The sequence below is a fragment of the Cydia pomonella genome, chromosome 9 (genome assembly GCF_033807575.1).
Source record: "Cydia pomonella isolate Wapato2018A chromosome 9, ilCydPomo1, whole genome shotgun sequence".
In the NCBI taxonomy this organism is placed as follows: Eukaryota; Metazoa; Arthropoda; class Insecta; order Lepidoptera; family Tortricidae; genus Cydia; species Cydia pomonella.
Window position 1 is genome coordinate 16,054,472 of NC_084711.1, and position 26,363 is coordinate 16,080,834.

At 37.9% G+C, this 26,363-nt stretch overlaps 5 protein-coding genes across 6 annotated transcripts in view; 1 reads left to right on the forward strand and 4 right to left on the reverse strand.

Moving 5' to 3' along the window:
* Positions 1-4,840, forward strand: part of LOC133521482 (uncharacterized) — a 32,264-nt gene extending 27,424 nt beyond the window's left edge. For both annotated transcript variants that reach the window (XM_061856470.1, XM_061856471.1), the window contains 5 exons: positions 692-878; positions 1,460-1,651; positions 2,210-2,315; positions 2,687-2,822; positions 4,334-4,840. In XM_061856470.1, coding sequence (XP_061712454.1) covers positions 692-878; positions 1,460-1,651; positions 2,210-2,315; positions 2,687-2,822; positions 4,334-4,482 — 770 coding nt within the window. In that variant the 3' untranslated portion in view covers positions 4,483-4,840. The remainder of the gene's footprint in view (positions 1-691; positions 879-1,459; positions 1,652-2,209; positions 2,316-2,686; positions 2,823-4,333) is intronic.
* On the reverse strand, positions 4,827-6,218 carry LOC133521504 (uncharacterized). Its single transcript, XM_061856508.1, has 2 exons — positions 5,963-6,218; positions 4,827-5,650 (listed from the first exon to the last, which is right to left on the reverse strand). Exons 1-2 carry the CDS (start codon positions 6,146-6,148, stop codon positions 5,516-5,518), a joined length of 321 nt encoding a protein of 106 aa, XP_061712492.1. The 5' UTR covers positions 6,149-6,218; the 3' UTR covers positions 4,827-5,515.
* A 9,386-nt stretch (positions 6,219-15,604) lies between these two features.
* LOC133521496 (uncharacterized) lies at positions 15,605-17,431 on the reverse strand. The gene has a single exon (XM_061856499.1). It carries the CDS (start codon positions 16,620-16,622, stop codon positions 15,741-15,743), a length of 882 nt encoding a protein of 293 aa, XP_061712483.1. The 5' UTR covers positions 16,623-17,431; the 3' UTR covers positions 15,605-15,740.
* An 851-nt stretch (positions 17,432-18,282) lies between these two features.
* LOC133521487 (uncharacterized) lies at positions 18,283-20,842 on the reverse strand. Its single transcript, XM_061856481.1, has one exon. It carries the CDS (start codon positions 20,813-20,815, stop codon positions 18,452-18,454), a length of 2,364 nt encoding a protein of 787 aa, XP_061712465.1. The 5' UTR covers positions 20,816-20,842; the 3' UTR covers positions 18,283-18,451.
* Positions 20,843-24,913: 4,071 nt separating this feature from the next.
* LOC133521501 (uncharacterized) lies at positions 24,914-25,684 on the reverse strand. The gene has a single exon (XM_061856505.1). It carries the CDS (start codon positions 25,654-25,656, stop codon positions 25,027-25,029), a length of 630 nt encoding a protein of 209 aa, XP_061712489.1. The 5' UTR covers positions 25,657-25,684; the 3' UTR covers positions 24,914-25,026.
* Positions 25,685-26,363: the final 679 nt, after the last annotated feature.

The following is a 26,363-nucleotide window of genomic DNA, read 5'->3' on the forward strand; positions in this document are numbered from 1 at the left end:
GCTCTTTTTTATATTTGATAGTATAATTGTTGCTCTAACAGGTCGATGATCTGAAGAAAAGTTGAGATTTAATACTTCCACGTTTTGTGCCGTAGCAGGTCTGTTTGACAAAATGTAATCGATTTCGTTCTTATATTCACCACTAGGTGAACGCCATGTCCATCTTCGTTTTGGTTTTCTTTTGAAATATGTATTTAAAATTGACATTTTGTTTTCGATAGCGAAGTCGATAAGCCGCTGTCCTCTTTGATTTCTTTCACCATATCCGTTTGATTTCATTATCAGATATTCATCAGGTTTGGGTTGGCCTATTTTTGCGTTAAAGTCACCCATAATTATATACGAGTTGTGTGCTAGGTCCATGGCTTCATACAAGTTTGCATAAAAAAGCTCGATATCTTCTTCGCTTGCTGCTTCTGTGGGAGCGTAGACTTGTATAAGCGACATTTTGTTGCCGTGTATATTTAGATTTAGTAGAGCCACTCTATCCGAGATGCCAATGAAACTTTCAATATTGTTTTTATGACGTAAGTTTATTAAAAAGCCAACTCCATATAGCTTTATTTACCAATAAAGGTAACAAAATAAATCACGATTGATCCGATAATATTATGTGTTACAACGCAAAAGTTTTAAATGTTTATTTGTTAACTGTCAAATATATTTCGTCAGTCTTACCCATCATTTTCAGGTGGGTCAGACCCTCGAGACGACGACACGCGCGGCAAATCAGTAGTGGTGTCTACTGTGTGGAGCTTCGAGCCGGTCACTAGGGCCTGGTTCAGCGAGTCCGGCCTCGCCGTGCCTAGGAAGAACTTTGGCCTCGTCGTCCACAAAATGGCTCTGTATGCCATAGGAGGACAGGATAAAAAGGGGAGGTAATTTTCAGACCACGTACGGGTAACATATTTGCCGTCAAACGTTTGGCGAATCTTCGTTAACCTTTTGACCGCCATGCCAATGAAGTATAAAAGTGTCATCAGCGCCAAGCCACAAATTGCACGTAAACAACCCGCATAACATACCAAATCGCAGCGCGTGGGGCACGAAATGCTCTGACTTTATATCAAATCAATGGCGGCCAAAAGGCGTATCGTTTGGCGATTATACCATTCTTTTGGAAATTAAATAATAAAATAAAAAAAACGAACTAGTCGAAGAGCGCAGCAGGCCGGTGCCGGTAGTAGTGTCCATTGTTTTGCCATTCGAACCTGTCTCCCAGGGCTTGTTAAAAGAGCCCGGACTCAGACAAAGACAGATGCTTCAATTGCTTCAATAATAAACTCAACCATAGTAGAACCTGTTACAAGCACCATTTTTACAACATTGCGAACATCTTTCAGATTTCCTTTTTACTCACAGTAAGACTGCTATTACTCGTACTATTGTCAGCATTCTCACAATAATTTGTACATATTTATTATGTAAATTAGCATATAAGCTTGCAATCATTGTGCAGAGTTCTCCGCTCGGTGGAGAAGTTCGACCCGGCCACAGGCTTCTGGAGCGAGGTGCGCTCGATGAGTGTAGCTCGCATGGCGGCTGCAGCCGCCAAGTACCGAGAGTACATCTGGGTCGCTGGCGGCATGACCGGCGACAAGAAGCGGCCCGTCTGCAAGGTCGTTGAGTGCTACAACTCAGAAACTAACCAGTAAGATTGACTACCTGTTACATTCTACCTGATGTCTATATTTGGCCATGCCAATACATGGCAGGAAACCGCGCTGGATCGGGACAGGTGGCGTTCTCTGGTTTCGGAGCCCAAGATTCTTTTTGGATCGCTGAGCCAAAGCAGTTTGTTTAATTAGTAGTATACCCACTCTTGCCAGTCATATGTTTCTAACCGTGGAATCGGGACAGTGGAAGCTCAGGACAGCTTCAGGGGATCCATCGCGTCCATCAACCCATTCAACCTTCACCGCATCCTTGTACAGTTCACGGGTTAGGTCTCATATAGGCTTATCAAATTGGTAATAATTGCCATTCTAGGAACGGCAACAAAATGTTTACGCATACATAATTTTCATTGACTTAATATGTAATATACAATTACATATTAAGACAATGAAAATAAGGGCTTAACACACATGTCGATCTGAACCAAAAATTTATGAGACTGATTTTCCAAGTTTGCAGCTCGTACAAACAATCTCTAAGAGAATCAAATATAATTTTATATATGTCAACATTAATTTGATACAATTTTGAGGTGGACGGCTATTTACGACTTGCGGTTTCCGCGGTGCTTCTCCACGCTGTTCGCCATGAACGACAAATTGTACCTCGTCGGAGGCGCCGGCAAAGTGTCCGAGAGGGTGAGTTCATGCAAAGTTTTTGTGAGGAAGATTTACTTATTTTGTTGTTTTATATTAGGTTGAGGCCTACAAATTAGGTTTATTTAAAGGTACCCTGTTGAAAAAAAGAAATATTTTATTTAAAGGTTTAAAGGCTTACAACAAACACTCGCTAACATTTACAAGATCCTGTTGGCAGGAGAAACCTGCTGTAGAAGTCGCTGTAATTTTATGAACTGAAATAGATGGCATACATACTACATAAAAAGTGACCATATCCTCCACGGGCTATGACCGGAGCTGAAGACGCCACTCCGGCCTCGATCAGTGAAGAATATGGTCACTTTTTTTCTGTAGTACAGGGTACAGGTATGACATCTATTGTATTTTAGGAGAAAACTGCAAGCAGTGTCGGTGCTATAGACTACTGGGATTGGAAGTCGCGCAGCTGGAAGCAGCAGACAGAAATGTCCATTCCGCGCCACGGGCACGCCCTCGCGTACCTTGGCACGCAGATGATCATAATTGGTGAGAAATAGTCATAGAATACTAGATAATATTTAGTCAGCAGCAGAAATAGTTAAGAGGACGAACTGTTCAAATAACCTCCATGCGCTTATTTGAACATATTGCCTGCTTATACACGGTGTTTTTTTAAACGCCGTTAACTTCGGGATATGGCTAAGTACATTTATGGAAACTGAATGGCATAGTACTTATTTTTTCGTAAAAAATAATTAATGTAATAGTATTGTTGTAACACGGGCATTATTATTTTTAATCCACCATACATTGAAAACAATGACATTTTGAATATCAATCTTCCGAGATAAACTTGCATTTAGAAGCGAATGTAAAAACTCATACTAAAATACTAATGAATATGTAAGGCCTTAAGGCAAGTTTACACGCTCACTAAATCATTGGTTATCTCCAAAATGGAGTTAATTGGAATACCGGTTTCTTTGAGAAAGTTTCTTGATTTAAGCTTAGGAATGCACCCTTGAAATTCACGGACTTTAAAAAAAACACCGTGTACCTATTCCTACTTTTATTGCAAAGTATATTGCATATTGACTGAAACATCACACCATTAACATTGCGAATGTAAGCTGATAATGACCCTACTTATATCTTACAGAGGAACAATAATTATGTCCAGAATTATTTTTCCACTACTTGTTTTAAAAGTTGATTGATACCACCACCCGTAAATTTATCTGTTCAAGGTGTTTTACTGATAGGCCTAATAACATTCAAAACAACAATGTGATCGGGCAACCCGGAACAGGGCATAGCGCATACAAGGATATCTATATCCGAAGAAGTTTCCAGACATGACAATAGTGTACCTAGTGTTGGTTAAGACTGAAGTCGGTTGAGTCCTCAGCTTTAAGACTCCACTCAGTTTTTATGACTCTAGTCGAAACTTGAGTCCTTATCGAGATATCTTTTATAAAGACTTGAGCCCTTTGAAGATAACTCAAATTATGTACAAAAGTTCTCAAAAAGGTATCGGCTCCACATTTAATTCATGGGGTATGCACAAATCATTAAAAATATATAATTTTCCTATTGAAAAAATTACGAAGTCTTTATTCGAAAATTCGAGTCCTTTTATGATAAGTTGCAAAAACTCAATAAAGGACTCGAACTCGGGACTTAAAAGACTCGGAAGTTTTTTAAGCGCAGAATCGCGTTATAACGACTGGAGTTCTTCAAATAACTCGAGTTCTTACCAACTCTAATTCTAGCTAGTAGGTGCTTTCATACTGTATTATATTGATGTATTTGATCATTTACCATTTAATATATTTTGATTTATATAATTTTGTCTACCTATATACCTAATAAGACATTGCATGATTAGTTTTAGCAATGACCTGTATTTTGACATGCTAGATGTAACGTTCTGTTGTTACTTGGCCAAATAAAGAAACTTGAACTTGAACTTGAAACTTGAAACTAGCTTAATCACTTGTACTGAAACTTCGCGAGCTATGCTTTGAATATTAATCTCGTTTCCTATGATTGTCCAGGTGGTGTTACAACTATCTACATGCGAGCCCTCAACAATGTGGAGTCGTTCTGCTGCGAGCGGGAGGCGTGGATCAGGGGTGTCGCGTCCATGCCGTCGCCTCTGTCCGGGCACGGCGCCGTTACCCTGCCACCGGCGTCACTCATGTAACCCTACACTAAAACCTTATTCAATGTGACAGCCTGGCAGTTGGGATGTCTCAAAGTTACAGTCGTTTTGTTAAGCGTTGAATTGCGATCCTACAAACGTGAGTTTTTAAAATAGTATAAACTTCTTGAAACAAAACAGAGGGAAAATAACGGTAGAGACATTGCATTGGATTGGATGTTGGATTATAAAATCAAAAGCTTGTTTCTCAAGTTATAATGCGCGTCTAAAATTAAACTGTGATGAAATTTTTGTAAAAGTATTTAATTTTGAATATTGTAAACGTAATCTTTAGGTAAATCGACTTTTATGGTCGCTTGTTTATTAAGTTAAAATAAATTCCTGTATTTGTGTTGCACGATCACATTTATTATTATACTTAATCAATAAGCACTCTTTACATTCATTGAAGAACTATAAAATATTCCATTGCACTTCATAAATTTTTATCTCTACGGGACGTGATAAAGTATTTTTAGCCTTTGTAGGATATCTTATCGAACATCAAAGTCTAGGTTTGCCGCTGGACTGAAACGCCGTGCGAATGGAGTTGTTTGTTGTTATGCCAACCGTTGTATCAAACGTTCGTAAATACGTTGGCGTCTCAGTCATGTGGCAGAATTATAGTTCGCGTCATCCACGAAGACGCGCAGATTTGTCATATCTAACCGTTAATAACATGACAATAAGAATCAAGGCACGTGTCTTCGTGAATGACACGATCTATATTGCACTAAATTACTTACAACTTATATTACCTATTTTTGCCGTGTCCATGATACACGAACAAGACTCTATAACTAAATCTTATGACTAGTATCACATTAATATAGAGCACCTTATATTTAGAGTACCTGGATCAAACCACTGGGCATGAATTTATTATTGTTTCTAAAAAATTTCGCGGTAAATGATGACTTGAACAATGCCCAAAAGATTGAAAGTATAGGTACATGGTGCCGATTCCAGTGTTAATTTGGCCGTCATGTCATTATGTGTTATTTTCGGTGAACAAACTAAGAAGATCCTGATCCGATTAGTCCCAGACTTCCCTGCAGATACCCAAATAGTCCCGCTTGAAGCCCTCCTCTGGACAAGGCATTTGACCCATAAAGAAGATCTGGTTGTTCAGTGGCATGAAGCGATTCGGTTTAATGTTGCGTGGAATTTCCTGTAAACAAAACAAGTCGGTTGTTTTTTAGATCAATATCCTTTTTGCCTCAGCCTAAGTTTAGCTTTTCGTAGTCTTATTTCAAATAACACAATTATGGTGCTCAAGGGATTGTCCTAAGATATTGAAAATTTAATGGTATATTTAAAAACTTCAAAATACTGATAGTAATAGTTTGAAGAAAGCAAAAATACTAGATGTTCATTTTTTATGCAATTAAGTTATAACTAACTTAACTGTCCTCCCTAGAAGGCAAATCAGTTAGGTTGTTAAATTAAACTAAAATGATTATAATGTATAAGGTATACGTACCTCTATTACCTCCACATTGATGTATTCATCTTTAATCGGCACAGTTTTTAAAGCTTTCTTAGCACCATGCTCACATAACTCGTCTACAGCTTGATGACTTGCATGGGGATCTCCATGGGGATGTATATGCCTTGCATTTGTGAAGACAAGGGCCGGCACAAACAACAATACTATAAGCTTCGTCATTGTTGTTTTTACTACTATCTTCTGATGCGTGCTTACTATTACTCGTCAGTATTGTTTATGAATCTTCACGGTCGAAGTCGAGTCCTTATAAATGATTTGGAGTTATCTTGTGTGGTGCGTTTGCGTCGCGCTTATACGTCATTTTCTGGGTAGCGAATTGCGGGTTTACAAAATTGTGTTTTCCGGTGGACAAATAGAAAACTAAAGAAATTTCGTACGAAGTAGTGTATTTAGGAACAGCATTTAAAAGTTTGTAGATAGCAGGAGCCACGCAGACTGATGAATGTGTAATGTTGACACAGTTCGGTATTATGCTCTAACATGGGTATACTCGTACTTACGTCACAATATTACTTGACGAATATAGAAAAATGACGGGGTTGTACTTCAACGATAGTTTTTCCAAGAGATTAAATAAATCTATACCTATACCGCTCGCGTCGAATGATGGTCGCTATGACAGTTTTATTTTTATTTACTGTCTTCATTGGAGAAATTCCATTCATTTTCATTTTGATATACAGTAGCTGTCACGTATCACGAAAAATGTTTGTAAACATTTTTAAAAAGTTTAGCATACTAATTAATTTACGAATTAACAATGAAGTAATAAAAATGCGGTAAAAATATATTTCTTCAAATATTATTTTTCAATTTTTCTTTTTTGTCATAGATCATTCGACGCTTTAGCCGATATTAAGATTAAAGTGACGACCGGCGGCGCAAAACCACAGCTGCATACCAAAAACATTTTTTTTTTTTTTCGAATTTTGAATTTTTTTCTAAGAATTAGGATTTTTATAGATCATTTAAATATTTGTATAGAATTTATTTTTCGCTATTAATTCTTATAGTACCTAATCTAAAAATCGAAAAAAGTCTAACGAGATGCGTAGCTAGCTGATTGAGCCTTGGTTTCACGGTATGAGTGACAAAGTGATCACTATTTTGGAAAAAAAAATTGAAATAATATCAATCACTAAAGAAAGACCTGTCCGCCTTCGGAATACCCAACTGGCGTGAGGTGGCGCAGAATAGGGCAGAGTGGCACTCTCTTGTGTCAGAGGCCAAGTTCTGTTTGGGTCACTAAGCCGGTGAAGTACCTTAGTAATATTTTGGTGGAACAAGTACAGTCAGCGTCAAATACTTCGTAGCAGTCAAAGTGGCCAAATAGTTCGGTACACCATACTAAATATATGGTGTACCGAACTATTTGGCTACTTTGGTTGCTACAAAGTATTTGACGCTGACTGTACCACAGTACATGCAATGGGATTATTGTGTCCCGCGTGTTTTTTCTGATTTTCCCCACCATATCTCACTTTTGTTAAATACCATTTCGAACAAAATTTTATTACGGTTACAAATCTATGAAATACGTTTGAAATTCCACTCTTTTTTTCCGTACCAGGGTTATATTATTGGTATCATATTTCAATTTCAATTTGTTTCTAGGAAATAATTTGAGTTATTGTACTGAATATACTTTGGAACCATCCTGCCCTGCCACCTAACAGCAAGGACGAGAAATCATTCAATTTAAGCCAAACCCGGAACCTTAGAGCTACGCTACAGAGAGCGCAAAATTACGGGAAGTATCAATGAAAATAATTGGAACAAGTGTCAGAAAATTGTCATTGAGGTAGAAGATCTTGTAACACATGTTTAAAAGCCTCCTCGACACTCATGTCATCAATAATTGCAACCGATTTGCGTATAGATCGATTAAATATATCTAACATCGCTTGCAAATTTTTACTACGTCACAGGAGCTATTCAAATTTTGAATCGAACAAATTACAAAAAACGGGAAATCAGACAATACAATCAAAATTACGTGAGTATTAGTACATTGTGTATTAAGGGCGGTAAACAAGAATTTACGAACGAGTGTGAATTGAAGCCTGAAGGCCAGGACCATGCCAGGACTTAATTAACACGAGGTCGTAATTCATGTACCGCCCGTGGCACACACAATGTGAGGAAAAAGAAGGGAAATAAATAACACTTCTGCCTAATTTCCGGCGCACATTAAAGCCGTGGGTCGAAAGTTAGGATTTACGGACCGCATCGCCTAGCAAGTAGAAATGAAATGAAATGCATTTATTTCAAGCATAGTTGTTTTCAAGTATGATGAAATAATATTTTTATAACCTTAAATAATTTAAAGGAAACCTACATTTCGGAAATGGAAAATTTAGATAACTACAAAAACATATAATGTTTTCGAAAGTTTTCCAAGTGGAAATTTCGCAATTTTGGAAGTTTTCCGATGGCACCGCAGTACTCTTAATACGATAAATGCACAAGGTAGGCAGGTAGGTATTTACGATTGACTCGTGCGATTAACGATGTCACAAACTTTTCATTCCTTGGAATACTCATTATAAGTGTTAGGTAGATGTACCTTATTGATGATTTCTAGTGAAAATCTATTTGATTATTCTTATCGATCGATTGTGTAACTTTTATTTGTTTACGCTCGTTTCAGATATTAGGTATTCATTTATTGTTTTGCTGCAAACAGTATTAGTTATACTGTATAAGATACTGTTTAATAATAATACTCAAATTAATCTTTACTAGGAAACAGATCCAGATATGAAACAAATATTTTTCAACACACCAGCTGGTTAAGGATCTTAGTAAAGAGAACTGATCAAAAACTAATGAGAAAGTTGCATTTTATCCCCAAGTGTGGCAATGTAACTTGATGCAAATTTTGAGTTGGTACCTTATGACTTTTATAAATAATGATTTTGGAAGATAAACATCTAATAACGTTCTGTTGCATTTCATTTGTAATTTTTTAAAGGTAGTAGGTATTTACCTCGCGTTGGTGTTATAAAAAAAATTTACTTCACTCGATAGCAAAGTTTGTTTAATTCTCGTGCCTTTTTTGTGAATTGTTCGCCTGCTCGGGTATCAATATTAACACGAGGAGATAAACAGCATCTTTACCCCCTTGTTAAACAAATATTATTTACCTACTCGTTTAAGTGTCTTTAAAACAAGAATGAAAAGGCTGTTCCAAACTAGCGAAGTTCATCTTGTGATGTGTCATCACTAGTAAGGCCAGATTAGGGTCACTGGTCTGTCTAAAAAAACCACACACACATCAATACACGTGGAAAACATGCGGCTTATTGTAATTAGACGTTGTTTAAGTACACTTAAGTGTCAATTAGAGTTTTTAACAGTAATAATCCAACACACAGTATCGCCTCGTGCCACTTGTTTTGATTGTATTTTATCAGGAATAATTGTTAAGATTACGATAAAATAAATTATTATTATATACAAATTACAAACTCGATTAACTATCGTACTTATAAAGGTAACTGACCAAAAACAATGCAAAGACTGTTGCCGTAGTTACACTCCAGTTCCAAGAATAAAATACGCATCCATTTACTTACTTGACCATTAATGCGTTTAAAAAAATATGAATCTGTGAGTGAATATAACAAACATTCAAAGGTTGGTCCGTTATATTATCATTTTTTGACTGGTTGAAGGCACGATTGAAAATTGTGTAAAATATTTTTAAACATAAACAAAACAATAAAATTATAGACGTTGGTATTTTGAAAGTAACACACATTTTATTTTTTTAGTTGGTTCGATTCCCGGGCGAGACATGTGAATTTTAACTTTTTAATGTAGTTGTTTATTTTAAAAACTATAAGAATGTTTCCTTTAAGTAAAATGAGCTAACTTAAGGTTTTAAGTTACTGTTCCCTCCAGGGCCTACTCGTATTCATTTTTTCCACCCTGTATATTTTCCTGTACATTCGATTTATTACATAATAGTAACCCGTACTTAGATATATATGATTTTTTCTAATATTACTCTAAACCAAACCCGTAACGTAAAAAAAGAGAATAATACGCCAATATAAAAACTTTTTACAAAAAAAAGTAAACCGACTTCAAAAAATATAAAATAAAATATTATCCTTTTTAAGTATATGCGTTACCAACTGATATGTTTGAAGTCGGTGCCAAGCCAAATATTAAAAATACCAGTCAGAAATAATAAGTTTTATGTCTATAATAAATCACATTCATCATCATCATCCCGTCCTAGCCGGTTTCGGCCTCGGCGACTGATTTTGTACTGGCTAGTGACAAATCACATTACAACTGTCGTAAATGGAAATTGGAAACTGGAATTAATTCTGTCTGTCTTTTTGTTACCTTTAATAATAAAACCTCCGCACTATGTAATTTAATCAAATTAGTAGGAAGTACTTATTTTTTTTAACTAGTCGTATCTCCTCCTTTTACGATTATTTTTATTAACTGACTTCAATTTCATAGAAGGTGGAGGTTCTGTATTCGGTCGTGGCTATTTTTTTTTTTATGTACGTTCACCGATTACTCCGACAGTACTCCGACACCCGTGGGCGGATTTCAGTAATTCTTTTTTTGTTTGAAAGGAGTTATTTCCAAGTTGGTCCCATTTTAATTTGGTTCTGATCTGATGATGGGATCCACGAGGAATTGAGGGAATTCCTCAACTTTTAAAGGCACGTGTATGGTGATTTGGGTGTTTTCTTAAGTAATTCGAGCATTTTTTAAATCTGTTTTTACAGTAACCATCATGAGACAGTTTAGGCAGTGTCTTACCTGAGCGAATAACTCGCGAACGCGAAGCGGCGCGGCGCGACGCGGGTGAATTCAATCCTTTGATACCTATGGAAGTGTTCTACGTGGGCGATCTCCGAATGCCCTTGGGGCGCCACGCCGCGCCGCGCCGCATCGCATACGCGAGTCATCGCCCACCCCCACGTAAAGTAGTGTCTTAGAGAAAATTTTAATATTTCTAGAGATAGACTAAGCTAAGTTGGCAGCGATAGTCCAGCCTGTGCAAGTGTTATTTAACGGATCCCTTTGTTTGACATAATTATTGAAAGTCATAATGTAATGATAGTCATATTATCATTAGTCATAACTCTGAAACCGTTAACTTTTCAGGAATTTCCTTAGATTATCCTATAGATAGGTCAGGTTAGGTTAGGTTTGTTTTATGGCAATCCTGAAAAGTTACGCGTTTCTGAGAAAAACCAAATTATGACTAACGAAAATGCGGACAAACAATACATTATGACTTAAAACTTTATGGGAAACAATAGAGACCCGTTATTTAAACTTCATAATCTCATAAAAAATTGAGTTATATATAAAGATTGAATGTCCCATTAGTTTTTAGGATTCCGTACCCAAAGGGTCAAACGAGACCCTATTACTGAGACTTCACTGTCCGTCCGTCCGTCCGTCCGTCTATCACCAGGCTGTATCTCATGAACCGTGATAGCTAGACAGTTGAAATTTTCACAGATTATGTATTTCTGTTGCCGCTATAACAACAAATACTAAAAACAGAATAAAATAGATATTTAAGGGTGGCTCCCATACAACAAACATATTTTTTTTCGCGTTTTTATAATTAATGGTACCGACTCGCAGTTGCCCGGTTTTATTATGTTTTCGGGTGTGTTTAATGAAAGATACTTCAATTGGCTTCGATAATTGACAAATCAAAACTATGTTATTTTTCCAGTCAAGGACAGTATGGCGCCATATTTTTTATTTATTTTTTGTGATAATACAGACAGTAACTAATGAATTGTCAAACTTAGCAGCTCTAACACTCGTTCATGATAAAATAATACAAGTGTTTAAAAACTGATGTTAAATACTTATTGTACTGGAAAACCATAAGGTTTACGTTGATTATAGGTTAATACTACGTCGGTGGCAAACAAGCTTACGGCCCGCCTGATGGTAAGCAGTCTCCGTAGCCTACGTAAGCCAACAATTTCAGAGGAATTACATGCGCGTTGCCGACCCTAACACTCCGCTACCTCATTGAACTCTGGCAACCTTACTCACCGACAACAAGACAACTCTATGAGTAGGGTCTAGTGTTATTCGGCTGCTGTTTTTTGTAAGGTGGAGGTACTTCCCCAGGCCCAGTTGGGCTCTGCTCTACATCTGGAATAACATTCGCTGTACACAAAGCGAGATGACATTGACAGTGCCCTTACCTCTCTTTTGAACGTAGTTTAAGGACATACCGGATCCAGATTAAATTAAGCCGATCAACTATGTATTGTGTAGGTAACACATAGGTTAGGGAATTAGGGATGTAAACAATTAATTAAATATATTAGACTTCATTAGCAGTTCTGCTGCTTTTTTAAATGGGGAATATTAGCTATCTAAGAGTACCTAAGTAATGTCTAGATTTGTACCATTTCTGATTATCTACGTTTACTACGCATTCACTGCCACCGACGCATATATACGTTCACCGTCATACAAGGTTGTTCCTAGGCCACGCCCCCTGGCAGTGAATGCGTTAAACTGAATACCTAAGTGTAAACTGATCGATCGTACGATCCAAAGTAAATATCGAATGTCACTGACGCACACACCACGTAACGTACGTTACCTACAGAATAACTGATTCACTAGAATTATTACTCAATTTTTATTTTCCTTTCAATTCTTATCGTTGTGAACTTCTTTCATACGATTGGACACCAATTGACATGCATGATATTTATACTGAATAAATAGCGTATCGTTTATCAATTATCATTATTTAGCAGGTTGTAACAACAGTTTTCAATGATTTAAGGTTAGTTTCACTAGACTTAACCCTTTCCCAGGCCGCACCAATTTACAAGGTTTTTCCAAAAAATCCAAATATATTCCAATTAATCCAGCTTTGATGATTTGAAGACAAGTAACATTTCCTAAAAGTGTAACCTAATTTGAACCTTAAATCGGAATGCTAAAGTTGAAATTCTAATGGCGCGTATCATTAGGTAACTTACCTGCTTACCTTAAAATGCAAATTTTCTCTCTAACATTTTTATAGGTTGGATAGATACATTTACCTAATCGGATCTCTTAGTGTTCGTAAAATGTCTACAGCTAGTCTAGTCGACAAGTTCAAATTGGTGAAAAGTAGACATATTGCTGCTATAATACGTGTGATAGCTCATTGGATTCGGAATGATGTCTAGAAAAACATATTCGAAGTGTTAATTAACACAAAAAATTGCAAAAGCAATTAAAATTAAAAAAAGGACAACGGGTTGCACTCCGGGAATGACGGCAGAAGTGAAAACTTGAATATTAACATTGTGCATTTTTGATATTTTGGAATGGTTAGGGAATAATTTTGCACGAATTGCTTTAATTATCAGTATAAAAGTACTATCATTTATGTGATAAATTACAATAAGTACATAAAAAAATTAACACTTCAGAACTATTACAATTATTTAACATCGGTCTACTGGCTTCAATGACATTGTAACAATTTTTCGATCAGGTCACATGTCCGTCTTACGAATTTTCAATCTGACGAATCTGTCGGTCAAGTGACCTGTCGCGAGTTTAACATTTTTTCCCCATCACAAATAGTGCACAGCGCCGCTAAAGAAATTTTCACTTCAAAAGTTATTTGTTTTTTTTTGCAAATGTCTCATAAACAATTCCCATATAATAAATTGAAACGACAAGATTCTTAAATAGTAGGAAATCTTCAGTAAAAAATACTTAACTTTTGGAACTGTACCTCCATCACTTATAATTTAAATTTAACGTTAAAAATAGCCCTCCGCGCGTCTTTTACGGGATGCGTCCGTGCCGTCAAATTAAATATTCATCATCATTATCCGTTGAGTTACGACTATGTTCACGTAGATCAGGGTAGTTCTCCCAATGTGACTGGTTGAAGCGGCTGGTTTTCATTGGCCGCACGCACTGCATGAAGTAGCCCATGCTCTCCCCGGGCGGACACGTGTCGTAATCTGCAAAATTAGTTTGGAAAATATGAAACCAACAACGGTTTCTTTGTAAAAACATCTCTTTCACAGTTAAAAATATAGTCCTGAGGAAGTCCGCTAGATGGCGCGGGCACTCGCACGCGGGTGCCATTGTAGGTAAAATCAGATAGCGTTGCTCATACTATATTTCGTTAATCCGCTCATCTGGGGGCCTACCGCGAAAACCAAAATTCGCAAATTGCGGGGATCTTTGTCTTTTACTACAATGAAAGCGAAATTAGTGACAGATAAATACCCGTAATTTGGAAACTTCGATTTTCGCGGTTATGGCCCTGCTCCGTGCAACCGCGCCCTGCTCATCCATTACGGCGGGACACGCGATATCCCACCCCCATAACCCACAGTGTGTCCCACATCACGTACAGTCAGCGTCAAATACTTTATAGCAACCAAAGTAGCCAAATAGTTCGGTACACCATATATTTAGTATGGTGTACCGAACTATTTGGCCACTTTGACTGCTACAAAGTATTTGACGCTGACTGTACTAAGGTAACGCAAAGAAAAAGTAGGTACCTAAGTACAAGTACGAGTAAAAGTAGTAAAAGTAAAACCCTCGTAAATTATCAAATTAGGTATCAAGCAAAAGCCACAACATTTATAAAATAAAAATATAAATAAAATTATAAACATTTTTTACCCGACTGTAAAAAATGTTTTACACCTAGGTAGGGAGATTTATTTTCTATTGCTATGAATAAAATCGAAGATATCTAATATGGGTTATATGGGACTATAGAGTGCTGTGATTTATTCAAATGAGATAAATATACAAAAAATATATTTCAACCAGTGCTTACTACGCTAGTAGTGCGTCTAGTGTCTTATGGTTTTGAACTGGATTTGATACAACATACGACCTTGACGATCGTCTTGGTGATTGGCGGCATCTCACACAATATGTTCACTTCATTTCGCATGCATATAGTCGTGTCAAAATAAGACCAAAACCTATTACAAGTTGTCAAATCTGAATCGGGTTCCGGTGTGTAGCTAAAATGCGTCGTCGCTTTTAGAAATATAAGGACCAGTAGGCATATTCTGATTTTGTATTGAAGATGACACTTTTGACACTGAGGCATTAAGTCCGCCATTTGTACCTTCATGTATTGTGCAATAAAGATTAAATAAATAAATAAATTGCCGCAGCGAAAGTGTTAAATTTAATCAATGAATTTTAGGTGTAAGTATGGCGATTCAACCATCTAGTTTTAATATTTTTAAGCCCCCAGCCCTCTCAAAGACATGACTTGATACTGTAATGTGTAGGTACAGTCAGCGCCAAATACTTTGTAACAGTCAAAGTGGCCAAAAAGTTCGGTACACCATACTAAATATATGTTGTACAGAACTATTTGGCTACTTTGATTGCTACTAAGTATTTGACGCTGACTGTACATAGGTACACCTACACATCCACTTGAGTTCAATTAGGTACTTATGGCAAATGTAAGTATCTACTTAGTACTCTAAAAACACAAGTAGAGGGTAAAGGTTATAGACACTACCACCATATCATATGTTCGTGAATAGGACAGTTAGGTACAAAATAGACACAGGATAGAATTTTTGCAATGAAAGTCACAGATTTGATTATTATTATTTTTATTTTTATTTATTTTTTATTTGATTTAAATAAATAAGTAGTGCACATTAAGTAAATTATCACTTGGTTTGTTAAATATAATATTCTTACATAACCCATTATTATCCTAGAAGTTTCTTTAATTGGCAATAAAATCTTCAGGAACAGGCTCTTTCAAAACTTCACGATGATCATTCTTAATTTTATCAGCTGGAGGTTTAACTTTATTCCGAATTACTTTCTGGTTCCGCAGCGATTCCTTGTATGAGATTGGGTTTAATACTTGTACTGCAGGTGGATATGCATATCCCTTATGTGCCATAACTCCTTGGTAAATAATCGGGGAGCAGCCAAAAAGCAGTGGCCTTGAACAGCCCCCAACAGCCTGAGGGAAAGAAGCCTGGAGTGGTGCTGAGCCGCTGCCATATGGTGCGTAATAATGAGGCCCCGCTGTCCTCAGGAAAGACATTGTTGGCAGAATATTGTTCATCTGAGCGTCATGCGACAGCTGAGCCAAGAACTCTTCGTAGCTTGTAGCTCTCCTCGCAAGACGGTTAAAAGGCATTGGATTTACAGCTGGATATACATCTCCATAGTAAGCTGAAGTATGTTGCGGAACCAAACCGTGAATGTACGTACGTATTGGAGAGCTTTCGTAGTTATAAACGTTGTAGTTAGGATTATGTTGCAGAAGTTCTGCTGCTGGATTTACCAAATTATTTTCTTCATAAATAGAATCTTGGTCTAATTGTCTTCCAGCTAATTCTATTGGGTTCTCTGGTATCAACGAATAATCAGGTGTTTCAGGTATATTTTCAGGCACCTCGTTATAAAAAAAGCACTTCACATCACCATTGTGAGATCGTAAACACGGACTCTGCAAGTCAGAACTCTGATAGTTGTCACGAAATTCTATATCTTCTACATCTCTGGTATTAGGATTGTAGTAGTCATAAACAACTGCCGGATAAGTGTTAACGAGTACGAGGATTCCACAAAAAATAAATATTCCAGAATACATGATTCTGATTATGACACAATTCGTCGACTTCGGTGTAACACCCCGGCCGCACTTAATCGTATTACTTAAACTGACACCTTCCTCAAATTACTTGGTAATTGTTATTGTTCGTGTGCAAATTCCTCAGACCGCTAAACATTATTTAATGCACAACTGAGACTTAAAGCTATAGTGAAAAGTGTAATCATTGTTACCAGTATTTTATCGTACTATTGTTGCGATGCAATGCGTTGTCGGTTGAATTGAGTAAGATTGTCCCATAGTATTTATTTATTTTTTCAAAAAACTACACATACCCATTACACGTCATACGGTTGCTATAAATAAATGTATACTTAAGTCGGTAACTTACTTTTTTAATTAAGTTTGGGGAAATGCGTTTACGCATGCTACCTGGTCCCAGGGCTGGATTTAAGGGAGGGCAACCGGGGCTACTATAGAGACTTCGAAAAATGTACTTTTATTTGAAAAAAAATTTGGGGCCAGGGGGCCTCCACTCCTTTATTGCCCGAGGCCTCCAGACCTCTAAATCCGGCATTACCTGGTCCGGGGAACCAGCTGTCTATTTTCCATATAGTGCGATAGTGGCAGTTGCGTTTCGTTCGCTCCGGAGCGTTAACGATTGGCACGTTGTCTACGTACTCTGAAAGGATTGCGGACTAACCAGTTACAGAATTACCGTATAATAGTTTTTTGTTTTTTTTTACAAGGGGGCAATGTTGTTGTTTATCCCCTCATTTTTTTATTTTTTTTAGTAGCCTATGTACGCCTGCAACTCCAGATGAGTTACATGCGCGTTGCCGACCCTAAACCCCCCCCCCCCTCGTTGAGCTCTTCCAAATTTACAATTCCAAATCTTATACAAATGAACCAAAGTTAGAAGCCTATATACTTTACTCTTTGGTTAGAAGTCAATTCTATCAGTCAACGTAAGCAAACAACTCAAATTTTGCATCAAATTACTTTGCCACACATGTGAAGCTGGTGGGATGAAAACTAATTAGATATCTTACTAGTTAAATCTCATTTATTAAAATAAAAAAACAGATTGAGTAGGTATAAAAACTTTTACAAAAATACAGAAAACCGATTTCAAATAGGATAAAATAAAATAGTACTTATCCTATTTAAGTATATAGGTTACAAACTGATATGATTGAAGTCGATGCCAAACCAAATAGTAACAATACCGTTCAAAAATCATCAGCTTTATGTTCATAAATTACAATCGATGTGTACTTATTAGTAAACGTGAAAAATCTCTGTCTTTTTATATTCCATCTTTTTACGGGTAAACAACTGAACCGATTTTGGTGATATCACTACGATGAAGAATTTATACTGTAATCTTTATTGACTGTGGTAAGGCAACCAATAGGTGTGTGTTGCAATGCAATGCATATCTGAATATATGTATATGTATGTAAAAACATGAAAAAAGTCAATAAACTCCCACTTTAAGATGATAAGTACTTTATCTTTAGGTGTATTTAAATAGGACTGTATTTTTTTTATTACTATAAAGTGATTTTATTATTTATAAAGTGATTTTGTGTAAGTACAAGCCAAAAAAAAAATATCACGAATAATGCGCATGCAAATGGATATCAAATCTATTTTTAATAATATTTTAGGGAAATATAAATGTAAACGAACGAAATAATATTTTTGTAAATAGTTTATTATCTATTTGTGATTGCTTTGCTATATTTGAATAATACAAAAAATAAATTAATTAATAAATAAGTAATTATCTCTCCTAAATACTACATTTTAAAATTACAAAGTCAGTTTCATTGTAGCGGCTTAAGACATTATTTTAAGTTTTTTTAAAGCTTATCGGTTATCAGAATAGTTTTATGTTGTAGGCCCTTGTTGGTCGGAGCCCGTTTTATTTTTAATGAACGGCTGATCTTCGTGATGTCGCGTTTGGAGTGCGAGCTGAGGTTGTCACTGCCTCTGTACCCTGAAGCGCCGTAGCTGGGCGCGGCAGCGTACGAATGGCCCTTGGCCAAGTGGCCGGCCACAACGTTCGGAGAACAGCTCAATAGCAGCGGGATAGCACAGCCACCGACGTGCGCGCTCGGGAACACGCCCACAGCACCTGATCCAGAGCCATACCCGGAGCCGTAGCTGCTCAATCCCGCTGCTCCGGATCCGTAAGCTCCTCTAGCCTGCGCCTCCTTCCAAGCCTTCGGAACTAAAGCTTCTTTAAAGTCAGAGTTCATTCCGATAGGAGCAAACAGGGATCCACCTTCAGCCGATTTGCCGTGAGCGCCGTGAGATAATGAGGGGTGTAACTTTTCTAAATGATGTCCGGATGGAACAAGCTCATCGTGCTTAACAATCGCTCCGGATAGTTGACTTTGTCCAGTTAGTTGATCAGATGACTTCATTATCATTTCATGTGCCTCTTTACCGTTCATGATGGAGATTGCAGATTTAGGTTGATCCAAAAATTTGCTCTCTTTAGGCAGGTCTAAACTGATTTCTTGAGCTTCTTTGGGGTGCATGACGGGGCTCGATAACTTCTGATGATCATGTTGCGAGATGATACTATGACCCATTTGTGATGAGTGGTCGCCTTGTTGCGAGTGCATTCCATGACCCATATGAGATGAGAGTTCAGCTTGTTGCGAGTTCAAACTATGACCAATATGAGATGAGTGTCCAGCTTGGTGATGTTCTTCTGCCATTTTCTGGTGCTCGTGAGTGCTCATGTCATGCTCTTTGTGTAAAGAATGTCCATTTGAACTGAAATGCTCGATTTGCTTCTGCTGTTCAGCTTGGTTATGCTCAGCAGACTTCATGAATGTGGCGGTATCAACTAGAGGAGAATCCATTTCGATTTCAATGTGCGCTTGCTTTGCTTGTTTCATATCACCGTCTTCATTTGATTTCGGCTGGCTTAGCTGGGAAATGGATGACTTGATATCCATCGATTTCGCGGTCGGGACAGACAGCATATGAGTCTTTTTTTCAGACTGACTACTTTCGCTTCTAAAAGCTTGGTCATTTGTATTGTGTAAGGTTGTTTTTGACTCGCTTAATGTAGATGCAGAAGTTTCCATCTCATTGTTGGAATCAAAAGACTTTTCATGCTCTCGTGCCTGCCAACTAGATTTTTCATCTGTCGATTTTTCCTCCATATTCTGTGCTATCTTCATGTCTTCTGTTTGTGACTCTTCATTCTTACGTGCCTGCAAGACTGAAGTAACATCAGACGATTTTTTTTCCAAATCCCGAACTGACTTCATGTCTGAAATATGCTTTTCAGAACTCTTTTCTTTCTTTATTTCGATGGCGCTCTTCTTCAAATCATCGCTTATCTCATGGTTGAGACTCGAGCTTTTTTCAATAGTAGCAGACTTCTCGGAATGAGCGCTATTCTGAAAACTATCTTCAATGTTTTTGACTAATTCGACGTTTTTCTGGATAGTATCAATGGCATCTTTCCATTGAGCTAATCGTTCCTCATCTGTTTTCAGGTCGTTGGAACTCTTGAATGCTGGTTCAAGCTTCAAACTCGCATCATGTATTTCAGAATCCTTAAATGCTCTGGCGTGTACGTTCATAGATTCCAAGTTGCCAAAGTTGCGCTGCATATGCTCCAGAGCTAATTTTGCCGTTTCAACGTTGTCGTGCATGTTACCATCAGCCACCGACTCTCCATGTTTCCATTGCGTCATTCTGGGATTTTTTTCAGCTAACTGCAGCTTTTTTTGTAAGGTATCAACAGCTTCTTTTGCCATCTTTAAGCTCTGTGCTACTTCGCTATCAGATACGCTTCCGTCGATATCTTCTACCTTAGTGGCTTCTTCAACTTCGCTTGATCTGGCAGAGACTTCATCGTCACACTTCGCCTCCATCTCCTTCATGCAAGTTTTCTTCGATTCCTTGGCTTCAGATGAGTGAGTTTCCAGTTGTTCCTCTTCAGAACGGAAGATGTGGCCGTGATGGTGTCCATAAGGTTGCGATACAATCAAAGGTTTCTTCAGACCCAGATGGTGCGGTATGATTGGCTGCACGTAGGGTTGGTGGTGATGGATCGGCAGTGGAAGGTGATGTTGGACGGACCCGAAAGTCGGTGATCTCTTCTCTTTGGTGATGTCGAGGTCTGTGTCGCCGGCCCGGTATGTGGGCCCGGCTACGGCGACCGCCGTTAGGGCGGCTAGCACAACCAGTGTCTTCATCGTGTGCTACCGTTGTGTGATGTGGAGATCAGCCTCTTGATGGCTTTATAGTAAAATGTTGTGATCGTCCCTCCCCTGCCCGCGTGCGCGCGTACGTGCCCCGTGCGGTGAGTCGTGCGGGACATGCTGAGGCGGCCCTTCCGCGCAACCTTGTCATCGTTCCGCATTCTAAGAATAGCGTTGAAACATAACTTGCATCACGTATTTCAGGCAAAAATAGATTATATGTGTTTAAAATAGTTTTCCTTGTCGAAATATATGTAAGAAATTTTATAATTTCAGGTCTCCCTTAATAAGCAAGAGGCTTATTATAATATAAAATATATTCTCTAGGTATATTCATTTTTATAAAAAAACAACAGTTAAATTATACATTGATAACCTCTGTCCCGATTTGTCCAACTTTACGTTTACCCTCCATTTCACCCATTTAATTTCAGGGGTTGTATTCTATTTTTTTAATATATATGTTTATACGAATTATAAGCTATAGCCTTTTTTGCATGATTGAGTAACAATCATCCCAATATGTAAAACAAACAACCTATATTTACGAGACTGTGTTAAGAAACATTGGTCATATTTTTTTAGGGGTCCGTACCTCAAAAGGAAAAAAAACGGAACTCTTATAGGATCACTCGTGTGTACGTCTGTTTGTATATCTGATGGTGATGGCCTACCGCGAACACCGGAAATTAAGGCGTAATTAGTGTGGCAGAAAAAGTTGTCCGTAATTCGGCCGTCTGCCCTCTGTCCGTCCTCCCCCTTATCTCCGAAATGAGGTACTAGGCCTAACATTTACAAAATAATATATACGTAACGAAACCTATACGTAAGATCAAGCGTAAGTTAATCATAGCGAAAAAAAAGTTATAAAAATATATGTTTTCGGAACCTTCGGTGCAAGAGTCCGACTCGCAGTTGGCCGGTTTTTTTAGTGTGCACCTAGTATTCAAGTACCTATGAAACGTCGTCTGCATTATTGACTTTACTTTAAAAGACTGTTTCAAAAATACCCAACAAATAAAATAATACTTTAAATACTATTTTTTTACTTTAAAATCAACTTACAAATGTCTAGAGTCTGCAAATTATACTCGTACTTAGATATTTGCTAAAAAATTACCGGTCAAGACCGTGTCAGGCCATGCTCAGTGCAGGGTTTCGTAGTTACCTTTTTGTCACAATACTTAGGCTGCCTTTAACGGGGGCTATTTTGGGTATATAAGTACTGTACGTAACAAACAAAAGGGAGTATCTTGGCAGCACTTTAACTAAGAAGGGAAGACTTTTAGCAAAAACTGAAAAACGGCTTAACCGATCATGTTCGCTATAGTTTTTATTGAAAGTTTTGAATAAATATTACTTTCACGATTTTTTTAAATATTTGGTTCAAAAGTTACAGGGGGGAGCATTTTTTTCTATTGAAGCGATGATTTTCAAAAATATTCTCTTTATCAAGAATGCGTATTTCACCACACCTGCTGATAAAGGCTCTCTTGATTATTCAAAAACTGATAAGAAAACTGCATTTTATCCACATGTGTGGCAAAGTAATCTGAGGCAAATTTACTCAAAATTAGGTTTCCTTATCAACATAAAGCAACGCTAGTAGAATTGACTTTCAAATGATATATATTTAATTAAGTTCTTTTGGATTTGATTTAGTTTGATATTTTACAGTCATTATTTTCCTCGCGTTGGTGTAGTGAAAAATGTTGTTTTCACTCGGTGGCAAAATTTGTTTCACCCTTGTCCCTTGAAACCCTCGCAACGCTCAAGATCCCACTTTTGGAACTACTCGCTACGCTCGTTGTTCAATTTTGGGGTTTTTCTTGCTCGGGTATCAATATTGGAACGCGCGGTTAAACAATAACTTTGCCTCCCTTCTAAAACAAATAAAGAACTATTAAATGCCCATATCTAACAACACCCCACACTATAGGATTGACGCGGGAAACAAAATTCATCCTCACCTTAATTTATGTATGGGTAATTTATGCACCTCTCCTATTTTTCCTAGTTTTTAATTAAATCACTTTGTCGGCTGGCTGATTTATATATCCATGCCAAATGTTTTCTGGCACTAACGATCACGGAGCAAAGCCGCGGACGGACAGACGGACAATGGACATTGCTAACCAAATTTGCCGCCTGCGGTATTTCCGGACCGATACGACCTTCAAGAAAAGAGCGTACTCCCATCTTAAAATCCGGCAACGCACTTACAACCCCTCTAGAGTTGCGGGTGTCCATGGGCGGCGGTAGTGGCTTACCATCAGGTGATCCGTCTGCTCGATTGCCTTCTATATCATAAAAAAAATAAACCCTTATATTTGTTGACTACGGAACCCTAAAAAGGTTTTACATATATTTACATAAATGGAGTGCCCTCTATAAACATTACTTCTAAATAAGTACTACTTTGTTTAGAAATTACCTTTACCGGCCCGCGTAGCCAACATGCCAATCATTAAGGCTCCGTAGCGTAGCGTAGTCATCTCTTTCTAACAGTATTCCATATTAGTGCGACAGTGACAGCTGCGTTTCGTTCGCTACGGAGCGTTAACGATTGGCACGTTGGCTACGCGGGCATTCGAAAAGTGGAATCTTTAGCGTTGCGAGGGTTTCAAGAACGAGGGTGAAACATTTTGCCACCGAGTAAAACACAACATTTTTCACCACACCAACGCGAGGAAAGTTCATACATCTACGGTTAGATACTATAGCAGTATTCGAGTAGGTATGGTAGTCCATGATATACGGTCAGTCAAATATGGCAAAACTGAAAGAATTCTGTTTTTGGCATTTTGGCTTTGGCTATAGCTATCATTAATGCTCTTTAAGGCTTTTGCACAAATGTTCAACAATTTTATTATTGTTCGTAGAGCAACATCATAAAATTCATAAATATCATAAACACAAAATTGTTTTATTTCTACAAACCTTAAACTTTTAATTATTCAACCTCTTTAGGAGAGTAAATAAAGAAGTACAATATTGTTTTTTAGGTTTTTTGAACAATGATATTATTTTTATTTACAATAAAAAAATACATAATGGATATATACAGAAGGATTACTATAACTAGCTTAAATCTAAAATAGGTCCTTGAGGCTTGAGGCATTGTACCAAAGAATCTGGCGGCATTTCCTCGTTATATCGCAATACTGATACGTTGCGCGAGGAAGCCGCCAGCTCTTCGGTCACCACCGCGTAGCCAACGTGCATATCGTTCACGCTCGTGGCGAACGAAACGCAACTGTCACAGTCGCACTAATATGGAAGAGTGACATAGAGATATAGCTATGATACGCTACGGAGCTTCACGCTCCGTAGCGTAGCGATTGTAACGTTGGTTACGCGCGCGGCCAGTTACGTCGACCAGACGCTTTGCGATTTCGACAAAGATTAATTAATGGAATAAGATGTGTAAAGTCTAAGACAAATTCGTACTTCAATTATGATACTTAGCTGGTCTGAACCACTAGGGGTCCATCATCAGAGCCCCAAGTGTAAATTTATTCGATATCGTAACGTGACGTACGCTTTTGCGTTAAATCTCATTTTGTATGGAATTTAGAAACAGCGCACCAAGCGGGACGTTTTAGAAACTCAAAACCCCATACAAAATGAGACTTAACGGAAACGCGTACGTCACGTTACGATATCGAATAAATTTACACTAGGGGTACTGGTTTACAAACTCAAATATGTACTTATACTTATAGCTACACTATGTATGAGTAACGAATACATTTACGTAAAGAATAAATAAGTACTTAATACCAGTAGTAGGTATATTGTTAACCAAGGGATGAAATGAAAGGGGTTCGACATGATTGTTTATTTTACAAAATGTGAGTAACTTTACTAAGTATAAACTTAGTAATATTTCTTGAGGTAGCTTGCACGAGTACTGTAAGTTACGAGCTTACGAGTATAATAATCGTAATTTATGGACTGGAGTTAAAAGTATGGAAATAATAAAAATATACAACATTCCATTTTTAACTGTTTAACTCACTAGGGTCGAAACGTATCACTTTGTACCCTCTTCAATACATACAATGAAATAGATAAAAAATTAAAAAAATATTATATTTCAATTCATATTTTATTTCATAGAAAAAATAAATAATTGAATAAATTATTACACAGTAGGTACCTTAATTCGCTATCTCACTCGTTACAACTATTTGTTGCAAAAATTATATTTTGGACATGTGATCATGAGCGTGTTCACCCAAAGCCGTGTGGTCACCGGTAAGCACCCTTGTGCTGATGAGTGAGTCCAAGTGGTGATGATGAGGACCGAGATTCGCGTCCCTCTGAGCCTCTGACCACGACTTTTCCATTGCCTCCTTCAATTCAGTGGTTTCCTCATTCTCCGCCTGCTTGTACGCCGGAGCCGCATAGCCGTGGTGGGTGGCTAGATGACCAGCTACAACGTTGGGGGCGCAGCTAAGAAGGAGTGGAACTCCGCAAGGACCAATCTTTCCATGAGGGAAGTAGCCCACTGCTCCGCTCGGGGCTGCCGGTGCCAGGGAAATCGCAGACGCTGACGCTCCGTAGCTGGGACCTTCGTACGAGCGAGCGCGTTCAGAATGCTCATCAGTCATTTCTTCTTCTCTGTAGTGGGGGGCGCCTTGAGGAGCCAGGTATAGCGCTAAAGGTGCTGCCCCAGCGCAGGGAGGACCGTATGAAGTGCCATACGATCCGCCAGCGCCGTATGGAGAACCCGATGGAGATTTCTTCGTCCTCTCCTTCAGGATTAAGTCATCGGTGGGTGCAGCGAAGGCAGATGAAATGATCAACGCGAGAGCGACTGTGAGCTTCATTGTGATGCAAGAGAGTGAATGGTGAGATGAAATTAGAAGGACTATTTATATTATAGATCTATGGAAATAAACGCGCAGATAATGAGTGGTGTAATTAAATTTATAGCAATTATGGCACGTATTGGAAGCTTGGTTTTATCTAGTTATAATATCAGACACGACAGATATAGTTCTAGCGAAGTATACTCAATATAGATAAAGAAATAAAGATTTACGGCCCGATTCGAACTTTAAAATACATCAAACATTTACTAAAAATACGATATTGATTAGATATGAGTGTCAAAAGTGACGTTTCTTCAAACAAAAACGTCATTTTTTACACTGACATCCAATCCATATATCGTATCTTCAGGAAATTTATGACGTATCTTAAAGTTTGAATCGGGCCGCTAGGTAGTTAGCACAAAAGTTAGTACAAAAGAAACTACTGAATTGAAGGAGGCAATGGAAAAGTCGTGGTCAGAGGCTCAGAGGGACGCGAATCTCGGTCCTCATCACCACTTGGATGGCCTTTTGCTTACCGGTGACCACACGGCTGTGGGTGAACACGCTCATGATCACATATCCAAAATATAATTTTTAGGTATACAATTAGTTGTAAATATGCTGTTAGGTACTAAACTTCACGTTAGACGTCTTTAGAGAAAAATATAGCGCTTAAACACCCTTAATAGTCCTTAACCTTTTGAACGCTTTATGTCATA